This window comes from Protopterus annectens, chromosome 1.part0 (genome assembly GCF_019279795.1).
Source record: "Protopterus annectens isolate FY-2018-M chromosome 1.part0, PAN1.0, whole genome shotgun sequence".
NCBI classification, from domain to species: domain Eukaryota; kingdom Metazoa; phylum Chordata; order Ceratodontiformes; family Protopteridae; genus Protopterus; species Protopterus annectens.
In genome coordinates this window covers 1,054,250,934-1,054,278,210 of record NC_056725.1, presented here as the reverse complement: position 1 = coordinate 1,054,278,210, position 27,277 = coordinate 1,054,250,934, and the positions used below count along the sequence as shown (strand labels likewise).

Here is a 27,277-nt window from a genome sequence, read left to right as displayed (position 1 = left end):
CTGGTAGACTATTTATGAGCTACCACCAGAATAGTCTTAACCTGGGAAGACAGACCGGAAGTCCTAGCAATTAAGGGAACTGGAGCAGCCAAGCAGTGAGCTTCAGACTGCCCAGGTCTGGATGAGGGACCCTCAAGGGGTGCAAAACGAGATCCGGTATCGGATCCAAGACCCAAGGAGGAACTATCAGATGAGATCAAAGAAAGAGAAACCAGACTTGGCGAGGGCAGAATGGGGCAATGAGGATGACTCTGCTCCCCAACCGGCAAGCCTTCTGGAGAAATTTTGTCATGAGAGGTAAAGGGGGATAAGCATAAAGAAGACCAGGTGGCCTATCATGGAGCAGACTGTCCCCTAGGGAACTCCCCCTGTGGGGGGATCAGAGCGAAAAACTCGCTGGACTTTTTGTTGGAAGAAGATGCAAAGAGATCGCAGCAAGGCCGACCCCACTCGAGGAAGATTTGCTCCACTACAGAAGGATTCAGAGACTACCCTTAAGCCATCAGGATAGTTCTGCTCAGTGTGTCCGCCAGTATGTTGGATCGATCCAGAATGTGCGTTGCTACCAGAAAACTGTTGGTAGAGATCTCCCATGCACACACTCTCATGGCCTCGCGACAAAGGGGATAAGATCTGGTTCCCCAGTGTTTGTTGATGTACCAGACCACTGACATGTTGTCCGTCTGAACTACAATAGTTCCCACAGGGAGGAAGGCATGAAGGGCCTGTAACGCTAACAAGACTGCCCTCATCTCTAGAACACTGACATGCAATTTGGTCTCAATCAGGGACTATGTGCCTTGGACTGTCCTGCCCAAGCAATGCCACCCCACCCTAGTTGGGAGGCATCCGTGGTCACCGTGGCTTGGAGAGGGGCTGCTATAAAAGTTTGTCCCTCGATTAGATCGGAGTGTATCCATCAGAGGAGGGACTGCCTGCAAGCGTTGCTTACATGAATCAGATGCGTCAATGGTAGATCTAGTAGTGACCACTGTAGTACCCGCATATGCAGACGAGCACAGGGGAGAAGAGTAATGGTGGCTGCCATGGAACCTAGGCCTCGTAAAACCGCCTTGGCTGGAGGAAGATGAGACTGAAGGATCACTGACACAAAGTCGTAAGTTTTGAACTCTCTCTGGAGTTAGAAAAACCTTAGTTTGTAACGTATCTACTCCTGCTCCTATGTAGATGGAGACCTGAACAGGGTCTAGAGAAGACTTGGATATGTTGATTGTAATGCCCAGCAAGTCTGACAATTTCAAGAAATAGTCTCTGGCCTGACAAAGTAGATGCCTGGTGGGAGTGGCAAGGAGCCAATCATCGAGGTACGTGTAGACCTGTATCCCCTGAAGCCTCAGGTGACCCCCCACTACTGCCATGACCTTGGTGAACACTCTGGGGGCTGTGATGAGACCGAAGGGTAGGGCTTGGAATTGATAGCGATTGGCCCCTAGCCGAAAGTGGAGGAACCTCCTAGAGCGTCTGTGCATCTTTATATGGTAGTACGCATCCTGGAGATCTATTGAGCACATCCAGTCGTTCTCCTGCAGGTAAGACAGGATGGATTGTAGAGTGACCATCCGGAACTTCTCTTTTGGCAACTGACAGGTTCAGAGTGGAAAGGTCCAGAATAGGCCTTAGGTCCCTTGTCTTTTTTGGCACTAAAAATAACCTGGAATAGATGCCTGATCTGGACTGATCTTGGGGGACGGGCTGGATGACTCGTTTTCTGAGCAGCTTTTCTATTTTGAGTGCTTCTACCTCCCTTTGCACAGGTGGAACATCCGGGAGGTGTTTTGGGGGGATGGGAGGAGCCACAAAGGGAATGGTATAGCCTCTGGATATTATTTGAAGCACCCAATGGTCTGATGACACAGACTCCCATGCCATCTGGTGCGTCAAAAGACGACCCCTGACTGCCTAAAGAGCAGAGCAGTTGGGCAACCCCTCAGGGCTGCTGTGTGGGCCTGTCTGAGAACGGTTTTCAAAATCCAAAATTTCTTGGACACCCCCCCCCCCGCCTCTGTGCCAGCATCTGTCTTGTCCCCCTCTGCCTCTAGGTGAAGACAAGTCCCGTGTGTCCCGAGAATACTGAGACTTCCGGAACCACATCTTCTTTTGCCCCCTCTGATTCCTGGAAAGGGATCTTTGGGGGTTAGAGAAGCAGATCCCAATGGCAGACCGTGTCTTCCTGTCCTTTTCACTCTGGACAAATGTCTCATGAACAGTCTTCCCAAACAAGGAAGAGCCATGGTAAGGGGCAATCGTGGAAGATGCCTTAAAGGGTTCTGTAAACTGACATAGCCTGAGCCAGGCGTGTCATCTCATGGCAACGCCAGACCCGGCCACCCTTGCTGCTCCTTCAGTGGCATGCGAAAGGAGACACATGGATGTATTAGAAACCACTCAGAGTGGCCATTCATGCAGAAAATATGAGTTTATCCTCCGGTGACATGGACTGTGGGGGCAACTCAGTGAATTCCTTGATCAGGTCTCGCTGCAGTCTGGTTACGGGAGCCAGATAATTCAGCGCCCTTACAGAAAAGGTAGCTGAAGCATAAGTCCACTTTCCCAGTCAGTCAATCATCCTGGACTCTCGGTCGGGGGGATGGATTGTAGAACTTTCTTGGGCTAGTTCTTTCTTAGTGGCAGCCGCTACCACCATGGCGTCCACTGGGGACCCCTTGTTCCAACTAGGACTGTCTACAGGAGGGCTCAGGATTTTGTCGGGGCATTTGAGGACTGGCTCCACAGTGTCCAGCTCCTTCCACGCCTTGGTGGTAATAAGGTCCACCAAGAGATCCGGGGGGGGGGGGGCACCCAGGAGATACAACAGGCCTGAACCGAAGACCTCCAGAAATACAAACTTGTCTGAGGAAGACTTGGGGGTGGACCAACCCCCCCCCCCCCCCACTAGCGCAGGATTTCCATGAAGTCTCCAAAGGAGACATTGTCGGGGGGTGATCTGGGGGAGCCTTCCCTTCCTCCAAATCAGTATCCTCAGTGAGGGATTCTGGAGGAGTCCAGATGCCTTCTTTTGCACGTTCGTTTGCGAGGAATGTCTTCAGTGGGACTCTCCGGAGAGGGCTGGCATACTACCTGTGGTTTCTCAAGGGAAACAGTCTGGGGTACATGTCCCTGAATGGGCAAAATGGTTAAAGACACACCCAGAGGCAAGCGAGTCTGGCGGAATCCGAGGAGATGGACAGGGACCCCGATCCACTGGATAGAACCCTCTCCACCATGTCGAAAGCTGAGAGGCTGCTCTCCCCGGATCCAACATGGGGATCGGAACAGAGCCTGACGGAGCCTACATGCCGAGGGGAAGGACCCTGACCCAACATTGGCGCCAAAGGAGAAAGACACAACCCCTCAGATCCAACGCCCAGGCTTCAGCTCTGTGAGCCGTTCGGGTCCAAACTAGTCGGATCCAACGTGCTTGAGGTAACGGCTGGTGTCGAGGTACTTGGTTCTATTGGCACCAACCTCCCGACTCCGGGACCTCCCGGATCTAAAAACTCCGACACTGGGGGTCAGATTGGAGAAGGGGATATCGGGGCAAAGAAAGGAAGTGAGCTACCCCCTCCAGAGGGAGATGGAGCTGGCAAGACCCCCATCTGTATCTGGGTGAGAAAAAACCTTAGCATCATTCTGTCCATGTCCGCCTTACTCAAACTTCTGGTGGACCGCGACAAGGCCAATGTCGACGACCGGGAGGGTCGATGTATGGAGGCCCTGGAAGAAGATCTAGGCTCCTCAGGCGAGAATCTGGGCGATCGGAGCAGAGGAGAAACTGGCCTGGAAAAGTACAGTTGTGTACCTACCATAAATGTAGATGTTCAAGTGTATTCACTTGTTGCAGTCATTACACTTGGGTTATCCTGCTGGCAGGCTACCCGCAGTCGGCCTAAATTCCAAAGTCCTGGTCCGGCGTCGGTTGCTGTCGCCTCTTCCCTGACGTCAGTGCGCCAGGGGTATAAAAGATGCAGCCGACGCCATTTTCTTCAGTTTTTCTTGCCCCAGATGTCAGGTGCCCCCAAAAGGGTAGGCTGTAAATATTAGGATCATAAAAAAGCATGCACATAACCTTCATCTACAAGCAACTACACCACATAGGTTGTATAGAATAGAGAGGTACAGATAAGTCCCAGCAAAGAAAAAAGGGGGATGGTGGGAGGGTAACCTGGACTGCAACAGTGAATACACTCGAACATATACATTTATGGTATGTACACAACTGTACTATGTTCATCGTGTTTCACTGTTGCAGCCATTACACTTGGGTAGAATCCCAAAGCTGAAGTTGGGTGGCTGGGCCTAAACAGAGTTTGGAGTGGCTATGAGGCTCAGCAGAACTACAGTGGCAAAGCCTGCTCTGGATTTAGAGTAGAGAGGTAAATGGTAGTGCTTTGCAAAAGTATGCACTGAAGTCCACGTTGCAGCCTCCAAAATGTCCTTGGTTGGTACTCCTCTGAGGAAGGCTGCTGAAGTGGCTGCTGCTCTTGTAGAATGTGGCCTAATGCCCTTGGGCACTGATTTGCCATGTTGTGAATAGCAGAAACGAATGCAGTGGCCTATCCATTTTGAAATAGTCTGCTTTGAAATGGCTTTTCCTTGTGAACCCGCAGCATATGCCACTAAGAGTTGCTCAGTCTTTCGGAAGGCTTTAGTCTTGTCCAAGTAAAAGCATAGCTGTCTGTGTATGTCCAAAGAATGCAGAAGTCTCTCCCCCTTATTCTGTGGGTTTGGATAAAAGGTAGGCAAATGTATTGTTTGGTTAAGAGCCATACTGGACACTACCTTAGGCATAAATGTCGGGTTTGTCCTTGGAGAAACCCTGTCCTGATGGAAAATAATAAAAGGTTCCACAGCCATTAGTGCCTGTAACTCTGAGACTCTACTTGTTGAAGTTATTGCTAGGAGAAGAACGGTTTTCCATGACAAGTATTTTATCTCTGCTGTATTGGCTGGCTCAAAAGGAGGCAGTGTGAGTTTTTCCAAGACAAAATTGAGGTCCCATGCAGGTACTGGAGCTCTCCTTGGAGGTCTTATGTTTTTGGCCCCTCTGAGAAACTGTCTTAGCAGTAGATGAGAAAAAAATAGGTGGGTCCATATTGCAATGAGCTGAAATGGCAGAGGCTTGGATCTTAATTGATGAGAAGGATAGGCCTTTGTCCAGCATCTCAGTTAGGTATTGCAAAATTTGAGGAATATTTGGTACAAGCGAGTCAATTCCCTGCGCTTGGTTCCAAGCACAGAATCTCTTCCATTTTTCTGCATAAGATTTTCTGGTGCTGGGCCTCCAAAATAATATCCATAACTGCTTTAGAGAGAGGTGTGTTCTGAATGATTACATTATCCGCCATGCAGCCAGATTTAGGGTTCCAAGTTGGCTGTGCAGGATCTGATTGTTCTGTTGGGTCTGCAAATGAGGTATTAGAGGCAATGTCCAGGCTGGGCCTTGAGACAAGCTCTTTAGGATTGGGTACCAGTGCTGGCGTGGCCAGTCTGGGGCAATCAGTATAATTTTTAGCTCCTCTTGTCTGACCTTTATGAGTACCTTGGAGAGGAGAGGCAGAGGAGGGAAGGCATATACTGTAAGGGCTTTCCAGCTGAATGAAAGGGTGCCCACTTTCCATGCTTGCTTATAAGTCCGAGTACAGAATCTCTGTAGCTGGCAGTTGAGAGGGGAGGCGAATAGATCTATGTCTGGGCATCCCCATTTCCCTGTTATCATGTTGAAGATTTGTGGATCTAGTTTCCACTCGTGAGGATCCATGAGGTTCCTGCTTAGTTCGTCTGCCAAAGTATTTGTCTTTCCTGGCAGGAATTGTGCTTGCAGATGTACTTGATAAGTCAATGCTGTGTTCCACAAAGTCATGGCTTGTCTGCAGAGGGGGTAGGAATGTGTGCCCCCTTGCTTGTTTATGAACCACATGACTGTAGTATTGTCCGTCTTTATCAGAAGTTGTCCTGGATGAAGTAGGTCCTTGAAGGCTGTCAGGGCATTTTGTACAGCTAGCATCTCCTTTTAATTGATATGAAGATGCATTTGGCTTGTGGGCCATGTGCCCTGAATGCATTTTCCTGCCATGTGCGCCCCCCAGACATAATCTGATGCATCTGTTGTTATTGTCTGCTTGGCAGTGGGTAAGGTGAATGGCTGTCCCTTGTTGGGGTGACAGGCCTGTGCCCACCATTGAAATTCCTGATGCAGGCAGGGAATGAGAGTAATAACTGTTTCCAGGCTGTGGCAATGTTGAGTCCAAACACTTTTTAGATACCATTGTAGTTTCCTCATATGCAGTCTTGCATATGGAATTAGTAGAATGCAGGATGCCATGCAGCCCAGAGCCTGCAGAATTTTTCTTGCAGATAACTGGGTCTTTGTTGCCATGTCTTTGAAGTAAGAAGTCAGATGCCTTTGTTTGTCTGGCGTGAGATAAGCCATCTGGGCAGTTGTATTTAAGCTTGCACCAAGGAATATTACCTCTTGAGAGTGTACTAGTTTTGATTTATTTTCGTTTACTGTGTACCCTAGGCAAATTAGTAATCTTTTTACAAACACCAGATGCTGTAGTAGAATATCTTTGTTCTTTGCTTGAATAAGGCAGTCGTCCAAGTAGGGATATATCTGAATTCCTCTATCTGCAAAATGCAATTACTGGTGCCAGGCATTTTGTGAAGACCCTGGGCGCAGTATATAAGCCAAAGGGCAGTGCAGAGAACTGGTAGTGCATTGAGCCAGCTATGAATCTGAGGTATCTTCTGCAAGATTGTCTGATTGGGACATGCAGGTATGCCTCTTTGAGGTCCAAAGTTACAAGCCAAGCCTTCTTGTCCAGCATGGGCAGAAGCTGCTGTAGAGTCAACATTTTGAATTTTGGGACGTCCAGAAAAGTATTTAGAATAGACAGGTCCAGAATTGTTCTCCAGGCTTTGTCCTTTCTTGGTACAAAGAAAAGTCTTGAGTAAAATCCTTGTCCCTGCTCTTGTTGTGGCACTGGCTGAATAGCTCCCATGTCCATGAGGGATGAAACTTGTTTTTGTGCCTCTTGCCATTGACTGCATGGCAGGTCTGGCATACCTTTTGCCTTTGGAAGGGTGTGAAAGTGGAACCTGTAGCCATGAGAGACTATATTTAAGACCCATTTGTCCTGGGTGATCTTGCGCCAATTTTGTGAAAAAAGTGCTAGCTTTCCCCCTAAGGGAGCTTCCAAAAAATAAGTGCTTGGCATTGGCAGAGGGAAGTCATTGGGACTGTTTTCTATAAGGCTGTGATTTGTCTTCTCCGCTTTTGGAGGTAGAAGCACCCCATTGTTTGGGCCTGTATGAGCCCTGGGGCTGTTGCCTGCTTCTAGGGCATGTGAATCTGCCTCTTTGTGGTCTGTAACACTGGAAAGGACCAATTCTTAGAGGGCCAGTTCCTGCTAAATCTGGGTGGGTGTACCTGCAAGAAATCCTTTACTGTCTGCATAGATTTTGCCTTATCCTCAATTTTCTTCAACACCTCTTCTGCCTTAACACCAAACAAAGTATCATGCTGTAATGGAGCATCCAATAATTTTGCTTTAACATGATCAGGCAGATTATGTTCCTTTAACCAAGCATGCCTTTTAATAACAGAACCTGTAACAGCGGCTCTGCACAAAGCCTCCAGTAAATCATAGCCACATTGCAAAGTATGTTTTCCCACTTGTTCAGCTGCATGCAATAAATCCTGCAAATCTTTGTTCTCAGAACATTCAGAATTTGTCAACATTTTTTGTTTTAACAAAGACATTAAGTATTGCTGATATTTGAGCATATGAAATTGACAATTTAAAGCCCTTACAGCCAAGGTAGCAGAAGTGTAAACTCCGCCCCCCCCCATCTGTCTAAAGCCCTAGAATCTCTATCTGAGGGGACAGGGTTTTTAGCAGAAGCAGCCTTGACCCCTTTGGGACCCTGTTTCTGGGTCAGCAACAGGGTTTTTGTAAAGAAATTTATGGGAGTCTGGAACCCTGTAGTATCTGTCCGGCTTAACTGGGGCAGGAGGTAGAGAGTCTGGAGACAGGCTGGACTCTGAAAAATCATCATCTACTATGTATAGAACAGGGGGAATTGCAAGAGGTCTGTGCTGAGGAAGTAAAAGAAAGTCTCCAAGTCTTTTCTTAGAATTGGAATAATCCTGGCTCTCTCAGTGGAAATGCTCCCTCATGGTATGCAGGGTTCCCCCAAATGAATAGTCCTCAGGAGGAGAAGCTGAAGGAATAGAATCTTCAGCATCAGAATCCTCATAGGGAGGAACAGAATATCCCTGATCAGAAGAGGAATCAGAGGAAATGGAAACCTGATCAGAGGAATCATAATCAGTGTCTTGCCTAGGCTTATCAGGAGGGGGACGGGAACCCCTGATCAAAGTAATTAGGTCTTTGGCCATTTTGAGCATCTGTTTCTTAGGCATAGAAGTCTGTCCTGGAGAATGCTGTACTGGTTTCCTTGTCTTTAAAACTGTTTTAGACTTTGTCTTGGATGCTGAAGTAGGCTTTATATAAAGTTGTGTAGGTCTGAAGACAACCTCAGAAGCAGATGCCTGCTCAGTGGCTCCGGACCCATCTGAGGGATTAATTTCTGAAGGGCTAATACCTTGAGTATCCAGAAGCATAGCTGTCTCCACGTGGGAGTCAGAGGCAGCCTGTGGCTCTGAGGTAGTGGGAGTCAGGGGCTACGAAAGCGCCTCACTGAGCACCGGCGACTGGCCTAGAAGAGACTTCGTCATCGGTTTTGGACCTCAGATGCTTGTCCTTGTCTTTATCCTTGTGTTTTTTATGAATTCCGGTCATCGGTTGTTCCGACGGCATTATATAGTTAAACTGTCTGCCAAAATAATGAAAAGCAAAATGGTACTGACGCTTAATAGTGCGTTGGTTAAATCTAGCACAAAACCGACAACTAGCAATATCGTGGTCAGGGCCTAGGCAAAGAATACAGTAAGAGTGAAAATCCTTATGAGGTATTTGCTTCTCACAAGAAATATAATTGTTATCTTTTTCTGACATCGGTCTGGAGCAAGAAAAAAGTTTCCCCAATGGGGTACTTAGCTTTATTGAAGACTTTGGATCTGAAATTCGATTTCGAAAATCTCAGGAGTCGGCTGACCGGCACTTGCGAACTGCTTTTGCTTCGGGCACCGCGCGGCAAGAAAGCCTGAAGAAAATGGCGTCGGCTGCATCTTTTATACCCCTGGTACACTGACGTCAGGGAAGAGGCGACAGCAACCGACACCGGACCAGGACTTTGGAATTCAGGCCGACTGCGGGTAGCCTGTCAGCAGGATAACCCAAGTGTAATGACTGTAACAGTGAAGCACGATGAACATCTACCTGTTGCTTCAGAGGAGGATCCACTGGATCTGTCCAATCCGGGGATCTCTTCCTCCCTTTGTCTCTCTCTCTCTGTCTTTGTTCTCTTTTGTGGGCTCCCTGTCCCAAGGCCTATGTACCAAAGGTTGAGTCCCAGCCTGGGAGGGAGTGGAAGAGAGAGGTGGCTGAAGAAGTGATCACAGCTGTGACCATAATAGAAGTGGAGGCAGCCGCCTCCGAAGTTGGGAGAAGTCCTTTCATAGGTTCATACTAGGCTATCTGCCCTAGGGCATTTATAAGCCTAGCCAGAGTCTGTTTGGCTTTCGCCACCCATTTTAAATTAATTTTGCTATGCCCTTTTTCGAGGTTAGTATACTGTGCCTCTGTAACAGTGACAGAGAAGTGATACCCGGGGTAAACCTACGATCTCCCATCCACTCAAGATTCCTCTGCCTAACCTGGACTGGGATTTTATTCCAGAGTGAAGGGAGCCTCTGGGTTATGAATCTGTCCCTCCAGCATGTCCTATTTATTTCAGTGCTGAGGTTCAAGTCTCTCGAGCACGTAGCTCGATGGGATTTGGGTTTTCTGAGGTGCAGCATGTCAATTAATTCCGGGTTGGACATGGCTTTATACGTCAGGCACAGATCGCCTCTGAGCAGGTGGTATGCCACTGAGTAGAGCTGGAGTTTCTTTAACCGGGCAGCATATGGCATCTGTTTGAACCCTTTGATCCTCTTGGTGAGGTTCTTTTGGGGTCTTTCCAGTTGCTGCAGGTGTCTGGTAAGGTGCATCCCAAAAGGGGCATTGTACTCAATTATGGGCCTGATGAGGGATGAGTAAAGAGGCACGATGACCTCCCCTGATCTAGATGTGAATCCCTTCATGATTAGGTGGGCTATATAAAATGTTTTTCTAACCACTTTGGCCACATGGTTGTCAAATGAGAGACTGCCATCACCTTGGGTCCCCAGGTCCCTAATTACTTCTTCCGTACTTAATGGATTACCACCTATGTGGTAATTTGTGGGCACTTTGTTTTTGCCAAAGGGGATGACTATACACTTTTTGGCGTTTAGCTTGAGGCCATGGCTCTGGCACCAGTTGTCTGTTTCTATTAGGCCCTTTTGGAGGATGCTTGTGTCGGCTGGAGAGTCGATTATGGCGCCCAGTTGGAAATCATCTGCGAACTTGGTCAGCCACAGTCCTTCCGTGTTGGCCTGTACCTCCGAGAAATATATACCAAACAAGAGAGGTCTCAGGACTGAGCCTTGTGGGACACCACTTGTAACTGGTTTGGAGTCTGACATGGCTCCAGCAATTCTTAACCATGTGGGTTCTTGTCTTTGAGCCAGTTTGCAACCCATCTAGTGACATAGGGGTTTATATTTAAGCTGGTGAGCTTATCTATAATGCCCGAAGGCTTTTGCGAGGTCCAGGTAGGCTGTGTGGACCACCTTCCCCTCGTCAATGGCCTTGTTGACCGTTTCAAAGAAATCGACCAGGTTTAAAAGGCAGGATCTGCCCTTAAAGCCGAACTGGGTAGGATCCAGTGTCTGTAGGTCCCCAATATCTTTATTTATGAGGTCCATGATGATCCTTTCCATAGCTTTGCAGACCAAGCTAGTCAGGCTTATGGGGCGATAGTTTCCAGGATCTGTTGAGGCACCACCTTTGTGGAGAGGGACCACTGTTGCTGTACGCCACTCTTTGGGTACATATCCTGTAGTAAGGCTGAGATTGAACAGTAGTTTTATGTTTGGGTTTAGCTCTTCTTGGAGTTCATGTAGGACGCATCCCAGGACACAGTCTGGTCCCATTGATGCTGTGTTTTTTGCTTTGGAGAGGGCGGCTCTTACTTGAGCATCTGAGATGTCAGGGGGGCAAGCACATTGTTGGGATAGATATTTGCCCTTTTGGTGGGGGGGGGGGGGGAGAAGTTTGCGCTGAACCGGTCAGCTAGGATGTTGGCAATGTCTGTGGGTTCAGTGTATTTTTTGTCATTTTGGACTAATTCTGAGCATATCTGGGAATTCCCACCCAGGTTCCTGACATAACTAAAGAAAGCCTTGTGATTATCCTTAGTGTCCTGTGCAATTTTTCTCTCTAAGCTGGCCTTAGACGATTTTATGATTGCCCGTAGTTTTTTGCTAATACTGATCAGAGATGCCTTCCCTTTTTGGGATTTTGCTCTATCATGTAGTAGCTTCCTCCTTCTATTGTATAGTTTGTTTATGGCTGGGGTCCACCAGACAGGACGTCTGCCTTTGGAGGATTGCGTCTTGGTTTTATTTAGGATTGCATGATCCATGCATTCCTGAAGGTGTTCACAGAATGCGTTTATAAAGGATTCTGCGGTTTGGGCCGTATTTTACACAGGCCCGGGGGCTTTGAAGGATTCCACTCGGTTTTGAGGAGTGTGAAATTTGCTTTAGAGAAGTTTTCACTGTGGTTTTCTGGGCAGGGAGTGGGGTCGGGATGTGAATATCCAGTGAGATTAGTTTATGGTTAAGGATCAATTTTGCCCTGTGATCCTTCAGGGCCCTGGGGTTGAACCCTGCACAAATAGGGCAATCCATGGAAAGATGGGCTGCCCCCAAACACACCACACATGTGTGGCCATCAGCCAGTGACAAATTATGGCACCACACTGTGCATTTTTTGAAGACCAGTTTAGACTGCTGATCTGCCATGCCAACAAAGTAAAGTATGAGGCACAAGGACTTAACCAGCCCGTCCACACCACTCACACACACTCACTAGCAAAGAGGGGGAAGGGAGAGAAGACCTACTCTAATTCCTACAGCAAAACTTTTTTTTTTTTTTTTTTTTTTTTTTTTTTAAGACAGAAACGTGACTCAAAACAAAGGGGAGGTTAAGCAAAAGGAAGAGGGAACCTGCCTGAACTAACAAGCAACACTAACACCCAAAACTGCCAAAAAACACACCTACCATGCCTGCAGCTCGGGGACCACGCTGCTTGGCAAAGCCATGGCAAATGAGATCTGAGGGAAGGAAGGAGATGGAGGGGTATTATGGGTAAGGGGAAGAGCTTGGAGCTTAGATCAGATGCTGGTGAAGCTGCTGTTTCGGACTCGGTCTGGATCAGACATCCCACAGGTTGATGATCAAATGAATTCAACTACTTCAGATCCACAGTTACTCATATAACTATACAAAGATTCAAAACATTACAACATACTCATACCTACATCAACCACATACCTACCCAAACATTTAAGGCTGACAGTTCCACATGCTCCACCCCCTCCCCCATGCCTAACGTACAGTAACTCTCCAGCTGCTAACAAACTTGGTTCATTCATTTATTGTTTGATACTGGTTTTATCATATTCAGGGTCAAAGGCCAGCTGAAGCAGATCCTGGCAAGCAAAAATTGTGAGGCACTGAACCAGTCTTGGATGGGATAACTTGGAAGATCACCAAATGTCCCTATTGGCATGTCTTTAGGACATGAATGGAAAAAAAAAAAAAAAGATTCACACTAAAAGCCATGCCAAACAGGAACTCTCAGTAGATGAGCAACCTGTCCAAGTAAAAAGTAAGCTCTTTGAACAGGTAACATTGTTAACTGGGAACTTGGTCATCTTCCTGTGCTAATCGTTTGGTATCACCTTCTAGAAGACAGCTGACAACTGGTTTGCACAGATATGCTGCACAGAAGAGGACAGAAGACTAATTATGCTGATACGGATCTTGAGGAAACATTGCAGCAAGAAAGAAAGCGGTAATGTATTCCTCTTTGGGCAACACAAGCCAAACAGGAAAATAAGACAGAAGAAAGATCCTAATTCCATTTGAGTAAAGACTCCAATGATTAAAAAAGGGGATCAAGTTTCAAAAAGCACTGCAATATGAAAAGTACTTTAGGATTTACAAACTCTGACAATAATAAAGAACATTTGCAACCAATGTCTGAGCTTTCTGGAAAGCTGAATATGGCCAGAATAATGACTCTTTCTTAAGACACTGCTGATGGCAAGCTACTAAGAATTTTAAATATTGCATGCTACAGACTCGGTTGTTACCAACTATGAAGTTAACCTTTTTCATAACAGCATTCCAATGCACCAGCACTAAAACTGATACTAGCAAAGGTTTTCTGTACAGCTGTGGTGCAAAGTACAGCTGCATAGGCAACTTATCATAACTGCTGATGTTAAAAGTATGATCACTATCGCAGTCAATCTGTGCACACCTCTGCTAATGTCTAAATCAGACATCCAGCCTGACTTTCAGAGTTACGCACCACTCCCTCATGACCAGGTTGACTCTGCCTTACCTCAGATGTCTTTGTGTATCTAATATATAGATGATGCATGCCTGCCTGTACCATCTAATTTTCTCTTGCCCTTAAAAAAAGTCAGAGCCATGCTCATATTAGGGGCTGCATGGATTGCATGTCCCAGGGATGCAGCCTGGGTCAAAGAATTCAAACCCCTTTAAGGAACCTGAAAAATGGAGAAGAGGAGAGAAAGGTTACAGGTGTGTGTGTGGGGTACATGAATACCCACCCTGATTTCTAATGGCCCCACTACAGTAGAAAAAAGTAAACAGGACTGCAACAGTGACCACACTCTAACATCTGCAATAATAGTATGCTCCTTTCACAACTGTACTATGTTCTTCATGCAGCCACAGCCTACACAGAATGTTCTCAAAACTTGTCCAATTCAGTTAGGGTGGTTGGCTCACAGATGAAATATGGATTATTGGATGCCCTTCAGAAGAGCACAAGCAAATCTAGCCCTTGATCCTGACATAACATCCAGCCTGCAGTGTTTTAAAAAGTTGTGAACTAAGGAACAGGTTGATGCTTCTAAAATGTGCTGGGCACCAACCCTTTTCAGGAAAGCACTGGTAGCTGCAGTGCCCCTTGAGGAATGGGGACGGACATTCCTCCTGCAAGGTACTGCCATGGGCTTAAGAGTACAAACTTTTATAATTTGTTTTGTCAATGGCAAAACTTGTGTGTTTTCTGTAAAGAAGACGCACCTGATTTGACGTTCTGAAAGATTTAGTTCAATCTATTAACCTCAACTGCCTATGCATTTCTATGGAGTGCAGGATCCTTTCACAGAACTTGCATTCTGGATTAGGGAAGAAGGCTGGGAATTTAATACCCTGACAGTTTAATTGTCTAAGGGCTTACTACATAATGGAGGTGTTAATGCACACGCCCACCCTGCCTTTATGGAAGTGCAAGAAAAGCTACTTGCACAGGGTCTCTATCACCACATCAAATGGTGATTAAGTTTGAATGCCCTTTGTTTGAAACAAAAAGTCCGAAAGTCCTAAACCGCGAAGTTATGGAACATCGATTGTTTTCTCAGGGGAAAAAATCAGTGGGCCGTCTTCAGGGCTTTGCTATTTCCTCCACTGTAGTGCGATCTCGGAGTTGGTATATTTAAGTAGTGGTGTGTGGGGGGGCACAGCCACCCACTTTAGGTTGTTTTTAAGTTGTGATTTTATTTTTTTAAAGGAGCAGTAATTTTATTTCCTTGTGAAAAAAAAAAATCACTGTTCCGTGAGTTCGCTGTTTAGGGTTTTTCGGACTTTTTGGTTTGAACAAAGGGCGTTCTAACTTAGCACCATTCGATGTGGTGATATAGACCCACTTGAACAGCAGCCTGTAGCTCAGACCCTCTCCTAGCATAGGTGATGGCTATTAATAGTACATTTTCAAGAAAACTGTTCCAAAGGTGCAAAAGCAACTGGTTCAAATGGCAGTAAGATCAGTTTCCCCCAAACAAAAAATCAGGCCTCTAGCTAGGACCACTTTGGAGGCCTCAGATGGAGGATATCCTACAGGAATTGCTTCACTAAAGGTCTGGCATCAGCACGGAGTAGGAATGTAAAATAGCTGACCGGTGTGCCTTCAAACAGGCATAAGCTGAACCTGAAGAGAACAGTTCAGACAGATTCTGAAGAACCACTAGTAAAATCCACTTTGAGTGTTGGTTCTTCCTCTGGTACCAGAGGGAGAATCTTTTCCATTCAGACAACATAACTTCTTTACACCTGGTCTTCTGGCTTCCCTTCTGTATTTTAGCATGTCTTCACAGGAGAAAAGGTGGCCAACCTTTCAGGCTGCTAGCCTAAAGTGTGCACAATTTAGGGTGAACTAGGGGCCTCCTACAATATATCAGGAGGCTCACATGTTGATGCAGCTGTAAAAGGCTATTCCTTACTATATGAATTAAGTGGGAGAACCACAGCTGCCTGGACTAGAAAGAGACAATAAGGATAATTTCTGGCCTCTCCACCTTCCACTTTTGAAAATCCCTGCACATGGGTAAAGGAGAGACAGCAAAGAGCAACCAAAATACCCAACCTAAGGAAAGGGCACTGTTACTCAAGCATGTTTGAAGCTGCACTAGTACCCAAGCATGTTTGCTTGAAAATTCTCAGCTCCCTGTTGCTCAGAGAGATCTACCTGTGTTACACCTCATCTGCTTCTGGGGTGTAACAGTGTGTCCATGTGTAGCATCGATTCATGTGGGCCTGCTGAGGTTCTGCTTAACTGATTTGCCATGGAGTTCTTCCAAGGAATTATATATGTCGCCTTGAGGAAAAAAAATCTATTCTAGGGCCTGTACTTAAGCCCGCATGGCTAGGTTGCAGAGATGGTAAGGGTCTGTTCCCTCTTATGTGTTACTTATGTACCACATGACTATGGTGTGGTTTATTATGGCAAGGAAGGTCCCAGATGTGCAGACTGCCCTAAGGATTTTGACAGCCTAAATAACTGTCATCTCTTTTATGCTCGTGTGCAGTTTTTGTTTGCTGGGGCTCTAGGTGCCCTGTACTTTGAATTCCAAGGTATTTGCACCCGCCCCACTCCATATCACAGCATCTGAGGTCAATCTCAGATTTGGGGAAGGTGGTCTGAAAGGCATGCCCTCGTTCTTTCAGACTTGCTATATCCACCCTTACAGCTCTCTCTTTACTACAATTCAGGACTGGGATGGTATACTCCAGGAAGTAAGAGTGCAATTCCCAGGCATTCTTTAGACAGCAACGAACTTCCTTATGTGTAGCTTGGCTAGTGGCAACAAAAAGTACAGTTTTGTACCTACCATAAATGTAGATGTCCGAGAGGTATGCATCTGCAGTCCTAACAAATGGGTTGTCCTGGCCTCAGGCAGCCCTTCGGTCGGCCGGATTCCAAAGTCTGGGTCTGGCCTCGGCTGATGTCGCACTTCACCCGACGTCATAGCTGCAGTTCTGCGGGTATAAAGGCATCAGCCGACGCCATTTTCCTCAGTGTTTCTTGCCCCAGATGCCAGGTGCCCTCTAGGAAGGCTAAATTTGGATAAATGTAAATGTTTCCAAACAATAGAGAGCAAATAGAAATAACATGTATATACATATATACAAACAAATACACCACAATAGATTCCCCCAGCTAGCTACAAGATGGGCAAATACCCTAGGAGTACCACAGAGGGGAAGGAGGGAGGGTAATCCTGACTGCAGATGCATACCTCTCGGACATCTACATTTATGGTAGGTACAAAACTGTACTATGTCCTTCAAGGATGCATCTGCAGTCCTAACAAATGGGTAGAATACCATAGCCAAACTGGGGGAGGAGGCCCTAAGGAGGCACTAAGAGTTTATGGTGTAGTTAAGATCCCTTGCAAAACAGCAGTGGCAAAACCTGCTCGGGATCTGGAGTATAAAGGTAGATTATAATGCTTGGCAAATGTATGCACGGAGCTCCAAGTAGCAGCCTCTAAAATGTCCTTGGTAGCCACTCCTCGTAAGAAATCTGTAGTAGTGGCTGTAGCCCTTGTGGAATGAGGTCTGATGTTTTCTGGAGTTGCCTTTCCATGAAAAGAGTAGCAAAATCTTACGCAATTTCCTATCCATTTTGAGATAGTTTGTTTTGAAATTGCTTTTCCTTCCATTCCTGTTGCATATGCTACCAGAAGCTGGTCAGTTTTTCTATTGTTCTTGGTTCTGTCCAGGTAGTAGCGCAATTGTCTGTGTACATCCAAGGTATGCAGCAATCTTTCCCCCCTGTTCTATGGGTTGGGGAAGAATGTTGGTAGGTGTATTGCTTGGTTTAATGATACCCTTGAGACCACCTTTGGCATAAAGGTAGGATTAGTTCTCATGGACACTCTATCCTGATGGAAGATAAGGAAGGGCTGTACTGCCATTAATGCCTGTAATTCAGAAACCCGTCTAGCTGAAGTGATTGCAAGCAGGAATGCAGTCTTCCAAGATAAGTACTGTAATTCTGCTGTTGCTGCTGGTTCAAAAGGGGGAAGTGTTAACTTTTCTAACACAAAGTTCAAGTCCCATGTAGGCAATGGTGGTTTCCTTGGTGGCTTTACATTTTTAATTCCTCTGAGAAACTGCCTGAGTAGAGGTTGAGAAAAAACTGGAGGATCCATGTTGTATTCTGCTGAAATTGCTGATGCATGAATCTTAATGGAGGAGTAGGACAGACCATTGTGGAAGAGCTCTGCTAAGTATTCCAGGATGTTAGCTATGTTTGCCAATGATGCATCCACTCCTTTTGTTGTACTCCAAATGAGATATCTTTTCCATTTTGCTGAATAAGTTTTCCTTGTTGAGGGTCTGCGAGCCTCCAAGATAATGTCTTTAACCCTTTGAGATAAATCTGGGTTATTACTCCTTATGTAATGTACCAAGCAGCTAGCTGCAGTGTTTTCAAGTTCGGATGCAGGATTTTGAAGTTGTTCTGTGTTAGCAGTAGAGGTAGGAGGGGTAGAGGCCATGCGTGTTCCCGGGACATACTCCTCAGTAGTGGGTACCAATGTTGCCTCGGCCAATCTGGAGCTATCAAGATGATCCTCGGGTGGTCTTCTTTGATCTTCAGTAGCACTTTGTGCATCAAAGAAAGAGGTGGGAATGCATATGCTTATCAGGTTTTCCCAACTGAAGGATAGGGAGTCCACCTTCAAAGCAAGTGGGTGGTATGTCCTTGTGCAGAATTTTTTCAATTGGTGGTTGTGTGGGGATGCGAACAGGTCTATTTCTGGCAGTCCCCATTTCCTTGTGATGGTTTTGAAGATGTCTGGATGCAGCATCCATTCGTGGGCATTCGTGGTAGTTCTGCTTAAGATGTCTGCTAGTATATTTTCTTTTCCTGGCACGAATATGGCTTGGAGCTGAATGTTGAGGCTCAGGGCCACATTCCAGAGGTCCATTGCCATCCGGCATAGAGGATATGAATGTGTGCCTCCCTGTTTGTTGATATACCACATAACTGTGGTGTTGTCCGTCCTTATCAGCAAATGACCCTGTTGTAGAAATGGTCTGAATGTCTGAATTGCCTGTTTTACTGCCAGCATCTCTTTTTGATTTATGTGTAGGTTCATCTGGTCTTGAGTCCATAAGCCTTGTATGCACTTGTCCACCATGTGTGCCCCCCAACCGAGGTCTGAGGCGTCCGTGGTGATAGTCTGGCTTGGGTGAGGCCTGTGGAAGGGCAGTCCTTTGTTCAATTGACAGGCCTGGGCCCACCACTGGAATTCTTGCTTCAGGCATGGAATTATTGGAATTTTGGTTTCTAGGCTGTGCTTGTGTTGAGACCATAAATTCCTCAGGTACCATTGCAACTTCCTCAACAGTTATTCACTTTTTCTGACATCGGCTGAGGCAAGAAAGAGTCCCCAACGGGGTACTTAGCTTTTTAGAAGTCTTCGGTAGTACTAATCTCTGGTTCTGACCGACCGGCACTTGCGAACAGCTTCTGCTTCGGGCGCCACGCGGCAAGAAAGACTGAGGAAAATGGCGTCGGCTGATGCCTTTATACCCGCAGAACTGCAGCTATGACGTCGGGTGAAGTGCGACATCAGCCGAGGCCAGACCCAGACTTTGGAATCCGGCCGACCGAAGGGCTGCCCGAGGCCAGGACAACCCATTTGTTAGGACTGCAGATGCATCCTTGAAGGACATCTAAGACTGGCACAATGTAGCCCCAGAATGCAAAGGAAAGTACAGTTGTGCAAGAACCTACCGTAACAACATATGTTCAAAAAAATCACTGTTGCAGTAGTGTTTACTTATGAGATATACCCTGCCAAGGATACCATAACACATGTTTTACAAAAGTCAGATGTAAGAGTATGTCCTTGCTTTCTGCTTGGATGAGGCAGTCGTCCAAGTATAGGTATATCTGAATTCCTCTTTGTCTGCAGTATGCAATTACTGGTGCCAGGCATTTTGTGAAGAGCCTGGGCGCAGTGGATAAGCCAAAGGGCAGTGCAGAGAATTGGTAATGGGTTGAACCTGCAATGAAACAGAGGTATATTCTGCAATTTTGTCTGATAGGAACATGCAGGTATGCCTCCTTGAGGTCCAACGTTACTAGCCATGCTTTCTTGCCCAACATGGGAAGAAGCTGCTGTAGTGTTAGCATCTTGAATTTGGGTACTTGTAAGAAGGTGTTTAGAATTGAAAGGTCCAGAATGCGTCTCCAAGCATTGTCCTTTCTGGGGACTAGAAACAGCCTTGAGTAAAATCCTTCGCCTTGCTCCCGTGTAGGTACCAGTTGAATGGCTCTCATGTCCATGAGATCTGTAATTTGTTTTTGTGCCTCTGCCCATTGATTTTGTGGCAGGTTTGGCATTCCTCTTATCGTTGGCAAGGTGTGGAAATGGAATCTGTATCCTTGTGAAATAATGTGTAGGACCCATTTGTCCTTTGTGATGATGTGCCAGTTGTCTGTAAAAAGTGCTAATTTTCCTCCCAAGGGAGCTGCCAAGAGAGTTTTGCTTTGCAATATGAGATTTAAGTCATTGTGTTTGCCTTCTAGTAGTTTGGGGCCTGTCTTCTCCTCCCCTCTGTGTTGCAGTGCCCCATTGTCGAGGTTTGTAATGGGTTTGTGCTTGTCCTCTGCCTCTTGGGCGTCTGTATTTACCCCCTCTGTGGTCTGTCAGTAGCTGGAAAGGAGCAATTTTTTGTTGGCCAATTTCTGCTGAAGCGAGGGGGCTGAAACTGTAAGACATCTTTGACTGACTGCATAGATTTTGCCTTATCCTCCATTTTCTTTAAGACGACTTCTGCTTTAACCCCAAATAGGACATCCTGCTGTAAGGGAGCATCTAGTAACTTTGCTTTAACATGATCAGGCAGAGTTTGTTCCTTTAACCAAGCATGCCTACGTATAACAGACCCAGTAACAACTGCTCTACAGGAAGCTTCCAAGGAATCAAATCCACATTGTAAAGTATGTTTGCCCACCTGTTCCAGCTGCATGCAACAGATCCTGCATTTCCTTCAATTCAGATTGTTGAGGGTGTGTGCTCATCTTTTGTTTTATTTGAGACATTAGAAATTGCTGGTATTTAAGCATGTGAAATTGACAATTTAGTGCTCTCATAGCTAGAGTGGCTGAGGTGTAAACCTTCTTACCCCACCTGTCTAGTGCTCTGGAGTCAGCAACAGGGCTTTTGTAAAGGAATTTGTGGGAGTCAGGCACTCTATAATATCTATCTGGATTGGCTGGAGCAGGAGGCAGTGAATCTGGATTTAAACTAGATTCTAAGTAAACATCATCCACAATGTCTAAAACTGGAGGGATAGCAAGTTGTCTGTGCTGGGGGAGTAAAAGAAACTCTCTGAGCCTTTTCTTTGAGTCGGAGTAGTCCTGACCTGCCCAGTGGAAATGTTCCCTCATGGTATGTAAGGTTTCCCCAAAGGAATAGTCTTCAGGGGGAGAAGCTGAGGGAATGGAATCCTCAGCATCAGAATCTTCATAAGGAGGAAAGGAGTAATCTTGTTCCTCAGAGGAGCCTGAGGAAATAGATACTTGATCAGAGGAGGCATAATCTTCCTCTTGTCTAGGCCTTTTGTCGGGTGGGGGTTGGGAACCCCTGATTAAAGAAATAAAGTCTTCAGCCATTTTAAGCATCTGTTTCTTAGGCATGGGGCCTTGAACTGGAGACTGAAGTGCAGTCTTTTTTGGTTTAAGAGGAGTCTTAAGCTTAGGATAAGGTTTTATGGTGAGCGTCATCGGTCTGAAGACACCTTCAGAAACCGAAGGTGTTTCTGCAGTACCGGCTTCTTGTTCTGCAATGTTGTCAGTAGGGCCTAAAGAAAAAGGCTGCGTCGGCCTAGAACTCTCCGCCAGAGAATCCGAAGCGGTCTGGAGTTCCAATTCTGCGGTAGCCAGGGGCTGCGTAGGTGCCTCACTGAAAACCGGTGAACCGGCGACCAGCCCAACAGAGGCCTCGGAGTCTGGCTTGGATCTAGGCTGCCTGTCCTTATCTTTGCGTTTTTTGTGCACGCCAGTAGTCGGTTGCTCCGACGGCATGGAAGTAGTGTCGTGCGAAATCAAAGCATCATTTTATAGTTCGCTTATTGAACCTAGCACAAAAGCGACAACCAGTGACATCCTGGTCTGGGCCTAGGCAAGGTATACAATAAGAATGAAAATCCTTATGAGGTATTTGCTTCCCACAAGAAATACAATTGTTAACTTTTTCTGACATCGGTCTGAGGCAAGAAAAGTTTCCTCAATGGGGTACTTAGCTTTATTGAAGACTTCGGATCTGAAATTCGACTTCGAAAATCTCAGGAGTCGGCCAACCGGCACTTGCGAACTGCTTCTGCTCCGGGCACCACGCGGCAAGAAAGACTGAAGAAAATGGTATCGGATGCATCCTATATACCCCTGGTGCACTGACGTCAGGAAAGAAGCGACAGCAACCGACGCCGGACGAAGACTTTGGAATTCAGGCCGAGTGCGGGACTGCCTGATGACAGGATAACCCAAGTGTGAAGACTGCAGCAGGGTAACACGATGAACATCCCAAGTGTGATGACTGCAACAGTGAAACACGAAGAACATCTCCTAGCAATATCAACATCCTGCAAGAAGGTATTACGCAGACTAATGACTGAAGCCAAAGTCATAGTCTTAAACTTAATGCAAAAAAAAAATGCATAATCGTCACTTTCGACAAGGGTAACATTCTCGCAAACTACGACATCAACAGCAAGCCCCTAAGCACACAGTCAGTGGTGAGAGATCTGGGCACAAAGGTTGACAACAACCTTAATTTCAATCACCATGTCTCCACAGTGGTAAGAAGGGCATTTTATATTGCTCATCTCATAAGTAAGTGAGCTGCCTCCAGAAAAAAGGAGGTTATAACTCCCCTGTACTTTCCCCTCATCAGGCCAATAATAGAGTACAACACTCCCATTGGAAAGTTCCTTTCCAAACACCTGCAGCAACTGGAGAGAACAAAGGTTCCTTATGAAGAAAATTAAAGATCTGTCTTATGCAGACAGACAGAAATCATTGTCACTTGACTCTGTCAAACAGACTGCTCAGAGGTGACCTGTGCCTTGCATATAGAGCAATTTCTGACACAGCTTTGATGGAAATGCTGCACATTTGCAAGTCAAATGGCACACGGGTCACACACTCAAAGGACCTTAACCTGGTATGCGACATCAGCAGAACTTGCTGGAGAGACAGATTTGTCTCACAGAGGTTGCCCCACCTTTGGAACAAGCTTTCTATTCATCTTAAACAAAGCCCCTCATTAGCCCTATTTAAGCACAATTTGGACAACTGGATGGGTAACTGGAAATTCACCCCAGGAGTTCTACCCGTGTCCCTATTGGACAGGGGCAATAGGTGCTGATTTTAGTATCTGCATGAACCAGGCTCCCTTGGGAGCACAGGCTGAACTTGGTTAGGCTTGAAAGGGCCCCGAGTAACCTCCTATGATCCTACAAAAAGAAAGCAAGCACATAATAAAAAAAAAAAATCAATCTGTAAATGGATAAAGCAAACAAGGATTGTGCACCTCATCAACAAGCTGTAGATATTACACCAAAACAGTAAATATAAATGCTTACCTGTACACTGAGTAGTTTCATTGATTAAAGAACAGTTGCCAAGGTCAGCAGTCGCATTAAGACAGCTGTACGTTTCATTAGCTGCTCTACTTCCTAGGGGAAAATAACAAATATTAAAACGGACTAGTTACACAGATGTATGCAGCAAATTAACAAGAAGCCTCACCAAGACACACACTTAACTAAAGACTGCAGACAAGACAAAGTACAGTTGTGTACACTTACCATAAATGTAGATGTTAGAGTGTATTCACTGTTGCAAGTCATCACACTTGGGTTATCTGCCTGCAGGTTAGCCCTCAGTTGGCCCAAATACCAGAGTCTTGGGATTTCTGCACCGGATGCTGTTGCTTCTTCCATGACGTCAGGTCGTCAGGGGTATAAAACAGGCAGCCGATGCCATTACATTAGTTTTTTTGCCCCAGATGTCAAGAGCCCCCCAAATAGGAAGCTAGTACATGGTGTGGAACACCACCAGTAAAAAGAAAATTACACTGCCATAAAAAATGGCCATAGAGAGGATAGGTAGAAAGGATAGAGAAAAACAGGGGGCTGGAGGGAGGGAAACCAGGACTGCAACAGTGAATACACTCCAACATCTACATTTATGGTAAGTGTACACAACTGTACTATGTTCTTCGGGTTTCACTGTTGCAGTCATCACACTTGGGTTGATTCCCAAAGCTTAGGAATGGAGGAGGCAGTCGAGGAGTTAGGGCTGGTTAGCAGGCCATGTAAGACTGCTGTAGCAAATCCAGCTCTGGATTTAGAAAAAATAGGTAAGTGGCAATGCGTGTTGAAGGTGTGTACAGAACTCCAGGTTGCAGTTTCCAGAATGTCCCTGGTAGGGACTCCCCTGAGAAATGCTGCAGAGGTGGAAGTAGCCCTAGTGGAATGTGTTCTGATCCCCTGTGGGGTAGGTTTTCCATGCTGCTTGTAGCAGAAATGGATGCAGTGTGCTATCCATTTGGAAATGGTTTGCTTTGAAATGGCTTTGCCCTCTGCCCCTGTAGCAAAACTGACTAGCAGCTGGTCAGATTTTCTGAAAGGATTAGTCCCGTCAAGGTAGAACCTGAGCTGTCTGTGCACGTCCAAGGAGTGCAGGATCCTTTCCCCTTTATTTTGAGGATTAGGGAAGAAGGGTGGCAAATGGATGACTTGGTTTAGAGCCACACTGGAGACCACCTCAGGCTTAAAGGATGGGTTAGTCCTGAGGGAAACCCTGTCAACATGGAAAATAATGAAGTGTTCCACAGCCATTAGTGCCTGTAACTCAGACACTCTTCTAGCTGAGGTTATGGCTAAAAGCAAGGCTGTTTTCCAAGAAATGAATTTTAACTCTGCTGAAGCCGCAAGTTCAAAATGGGGAAGCATGAGCTTTTCCAGTACAAAGTTAAGGTCATAGGCAGGGGTGGGTGCTCTCCTAGGGGGCCTTAAGTCGTTAGCCCCTCTCAGGAAATGTTTGGTGAGAGGGTGAGGAAATAGAGGTGGCTCAGTATTATAACGACTAATACGGCAGAGGCATGAATCTTTATGGAGGAGAAGGATAGGCCTCTGTGGAGTAGCTCTGCTAGGTAATCAAGGATTTGAGGTAAGGAGGGCACAGCTGTGTCATTTCCTTAAGACTGATTCCAAGAACAATATATTTTCCACTTTTCAGCATAGGATTTCCTAGTTAGGCCTGCTGGCCTCAAGAATGACATCCAGCACCTGTTTGCTGAGGGTTGCTGGTGGAGTATTAAGGGGATAAGCCAGGATGCAAGGTTTAGGGTTTGCAACTGTGGATGCAAAATCTGTCCCTCATACTGAGACAGCAGGGAAGGTGTCTGATGAAGGTGCCATGGTGGTACTGTTGTCAGACTGCATAAGAGTGGGTACCAGTGCTGCCGTGGCCAGTCTGAGGTAATAAGAATTGCCCTTGGTCTGTCCTGTCTGATCTTGAGTAGTACCTTTGAGAGGAAGGGCAGAGGGGGAAAGGCATAAATTGAGAGGTTTTCCCCATTTGAAGGATAAGGCATCCACCTTCCAGACACTGCTGTGAGGGCTTCCTGGTGCAAAATCTGCTCAACTGGTGGTTCTGGGGAAGGCAAAGAGGTCCACCTCCGGTGTTCCCCACCTCTGGATTAGAGGGTTGAAGGTGTTGGGCTCCAATTTCCACTCATGCAGGTCCAGGAGATTTCAGCTCAAGTCATCTGTCAGTGAATTATGTTTACCTGGCAGGAAATGAGCTTGTAGATGCACTTGGTTGCTCAAGGCTGTGTTCCACAGGGCCACGGCTAACCTGCAGAGTGGGTAAGAATGGGTTCCCCCCTGCTTGTTTATGTACCACATAATTGTGGTGCTGTCTGCTTTTATCAGCAGCTATCCTGGATGGATTAGGCATTTGAAGGCTGTCAGAGCATACTGTACAGCCAACATCTCTTTTTGATTGATGTGCAGGAGAATTTGTCCAGGGCTCCACTTGCCCCGAATGCATCTGCCTGCCATGTGAGCCCCTCATGCATAGTCTGATACGTCTGTAATCAGGATTTAGGTGGACAGTGGTTGAGTGAAAGGCAGTCCCTTGTTGTGGTTGCATGCTTCTGCCCACCAAAGGAACTCTGCCCTTAGACAAGGTATGATAGGAATGACTGCTTCCAGGTCCTGAGAATGTTGGCACCAAAGACTTTTTAAGTACCATTGAAGCATCCTTATATGCAGTCTTGTATATGGAATTAGCAGAATACATGGGGCCATGAACCCTAGGGCTTGCAGTATTTTCCTTGCAAATAGCTGGGTTTTTGGTGGCCATTTGTTTGAAGCAGTTGTTCAAATAGACCTGCTTTTCTGGAGTGAGAAATGCCATCTGGGAAGATGTGTTCAAGCTTGCTCCCTGGAATACAATTTTTTGACTGGGCACCAGCTGTGATTTATTTTCGTTGATTATGTACCCCAATGAAGATAGGAGTCTTTTTACAAATGCCAGGTGCTGAAGTAGCAATTCCTGACTGTCCGCCTGAATCAGGCAATCGTCCCAAGTATGGGAAAATTTGGATATTTCTCTGCCTGCAGTATGCAATGGCTGGCGCCAAGCACTTGGTGAATACTCTGGGTGCAGTAGATAAGCCAAAGGGAAGTGCAGATAACTGATAGTGCATAGAGCCTGCCCTGAAACGTAGTTATTTCCTGCAAGACTCCCTTATGGGGATGTGCAAATAAGCTTCAAGTCTAGGATGACTAACCAGCCATCGTTGGCTAGCATACGGATAAGCTGTTGGAGGGTAAGCATTTTGAATTTTGGGACCACCAGAAAAATGTTGAGAATTGATAGATCCAGGATTGGGTGCTAAGAGTCCTCTTTTCTGGGCACCAGGAACAGTCTGGAATAGAAACCCTGTCCCCTTTGTTCTACTGGAACAGGTTGAAGGGCCCTGATATTGAGCAGGGGAAAGCACTTGCTTTTGAGCCTCTGCTCACTGGTTTGGAGGAAGGTCTGGAAACCCACTTGGGATTGGCAGGGAACGGAAGTAGAATCTGTACCCCTGGGATACAATGTTTAGAACCCATCGGTCCTGAGTAATGGACTTCCAGTTTTTGGCATGAAGGGCAAGTTTTCCTCCTAGGGGCAGAAGTATTTGGGCAGGGTGGGGAAGGATAATTGAAAAGTCATTGTGAACTTTTCCCATAAGGGGGTAGCTTGCCACTCCCTGTTTTTGATGTGGGAGCACTCCATTGTTTAGATCTCTGCATACCCTGAGACTGTAGTCTTGGTGGTCTGGTTCCCCTGGGTTTGAGCTGAGAAGGCCTGGAAGGGGCTGGAAAGGACCAGTTTTTAGAAGGCCAATGCCTACTGAATCTAGGCGCCTGCACTTGTAAGAATTCTTTAACAGTCTGCATAGATTTAGCTTTCTCTTCCATCTTTTTAAGAACGTCTTCTGCTTTGGTACCAAACAAACAGTCCTGATTTAAAGAAGCGTCTAGTAATTTTGATTTGACACGGTCTGGCAAGGTCTGTTCCTTCAGCCAAGCATACCTTCTCTGTACAGACACAGTGACTGCAGCCCTGCAAGATGCTTCTA

At 46.3% G+C, this 27,277-nt stretch overlaps 1 protein-coding gene across 1 annotated transcript in view; it reads right to left on the bottom strand.

Moving 5' to 3' along the window:
- Positions 1 to 27,277, bottom strand: part of LOC122799591 (sialomucin core protein 24-like) — a 1,278,225-nt gene that overhangs the window by 1,174,472 nt on the left and 76,476 nt on the right. Inside the window, exon 2 of the mRNA XM_044068789.1 lies at positions 23,220 to 23,312. Within this exon, the coding sequence (XP_043924724.1) occupies positions 23,220 to 23,312 (93 nt within the window). The remainder of the gene's footprint in view (positions 1 to 23,219; positions 23,313 to 27,277) is intronic.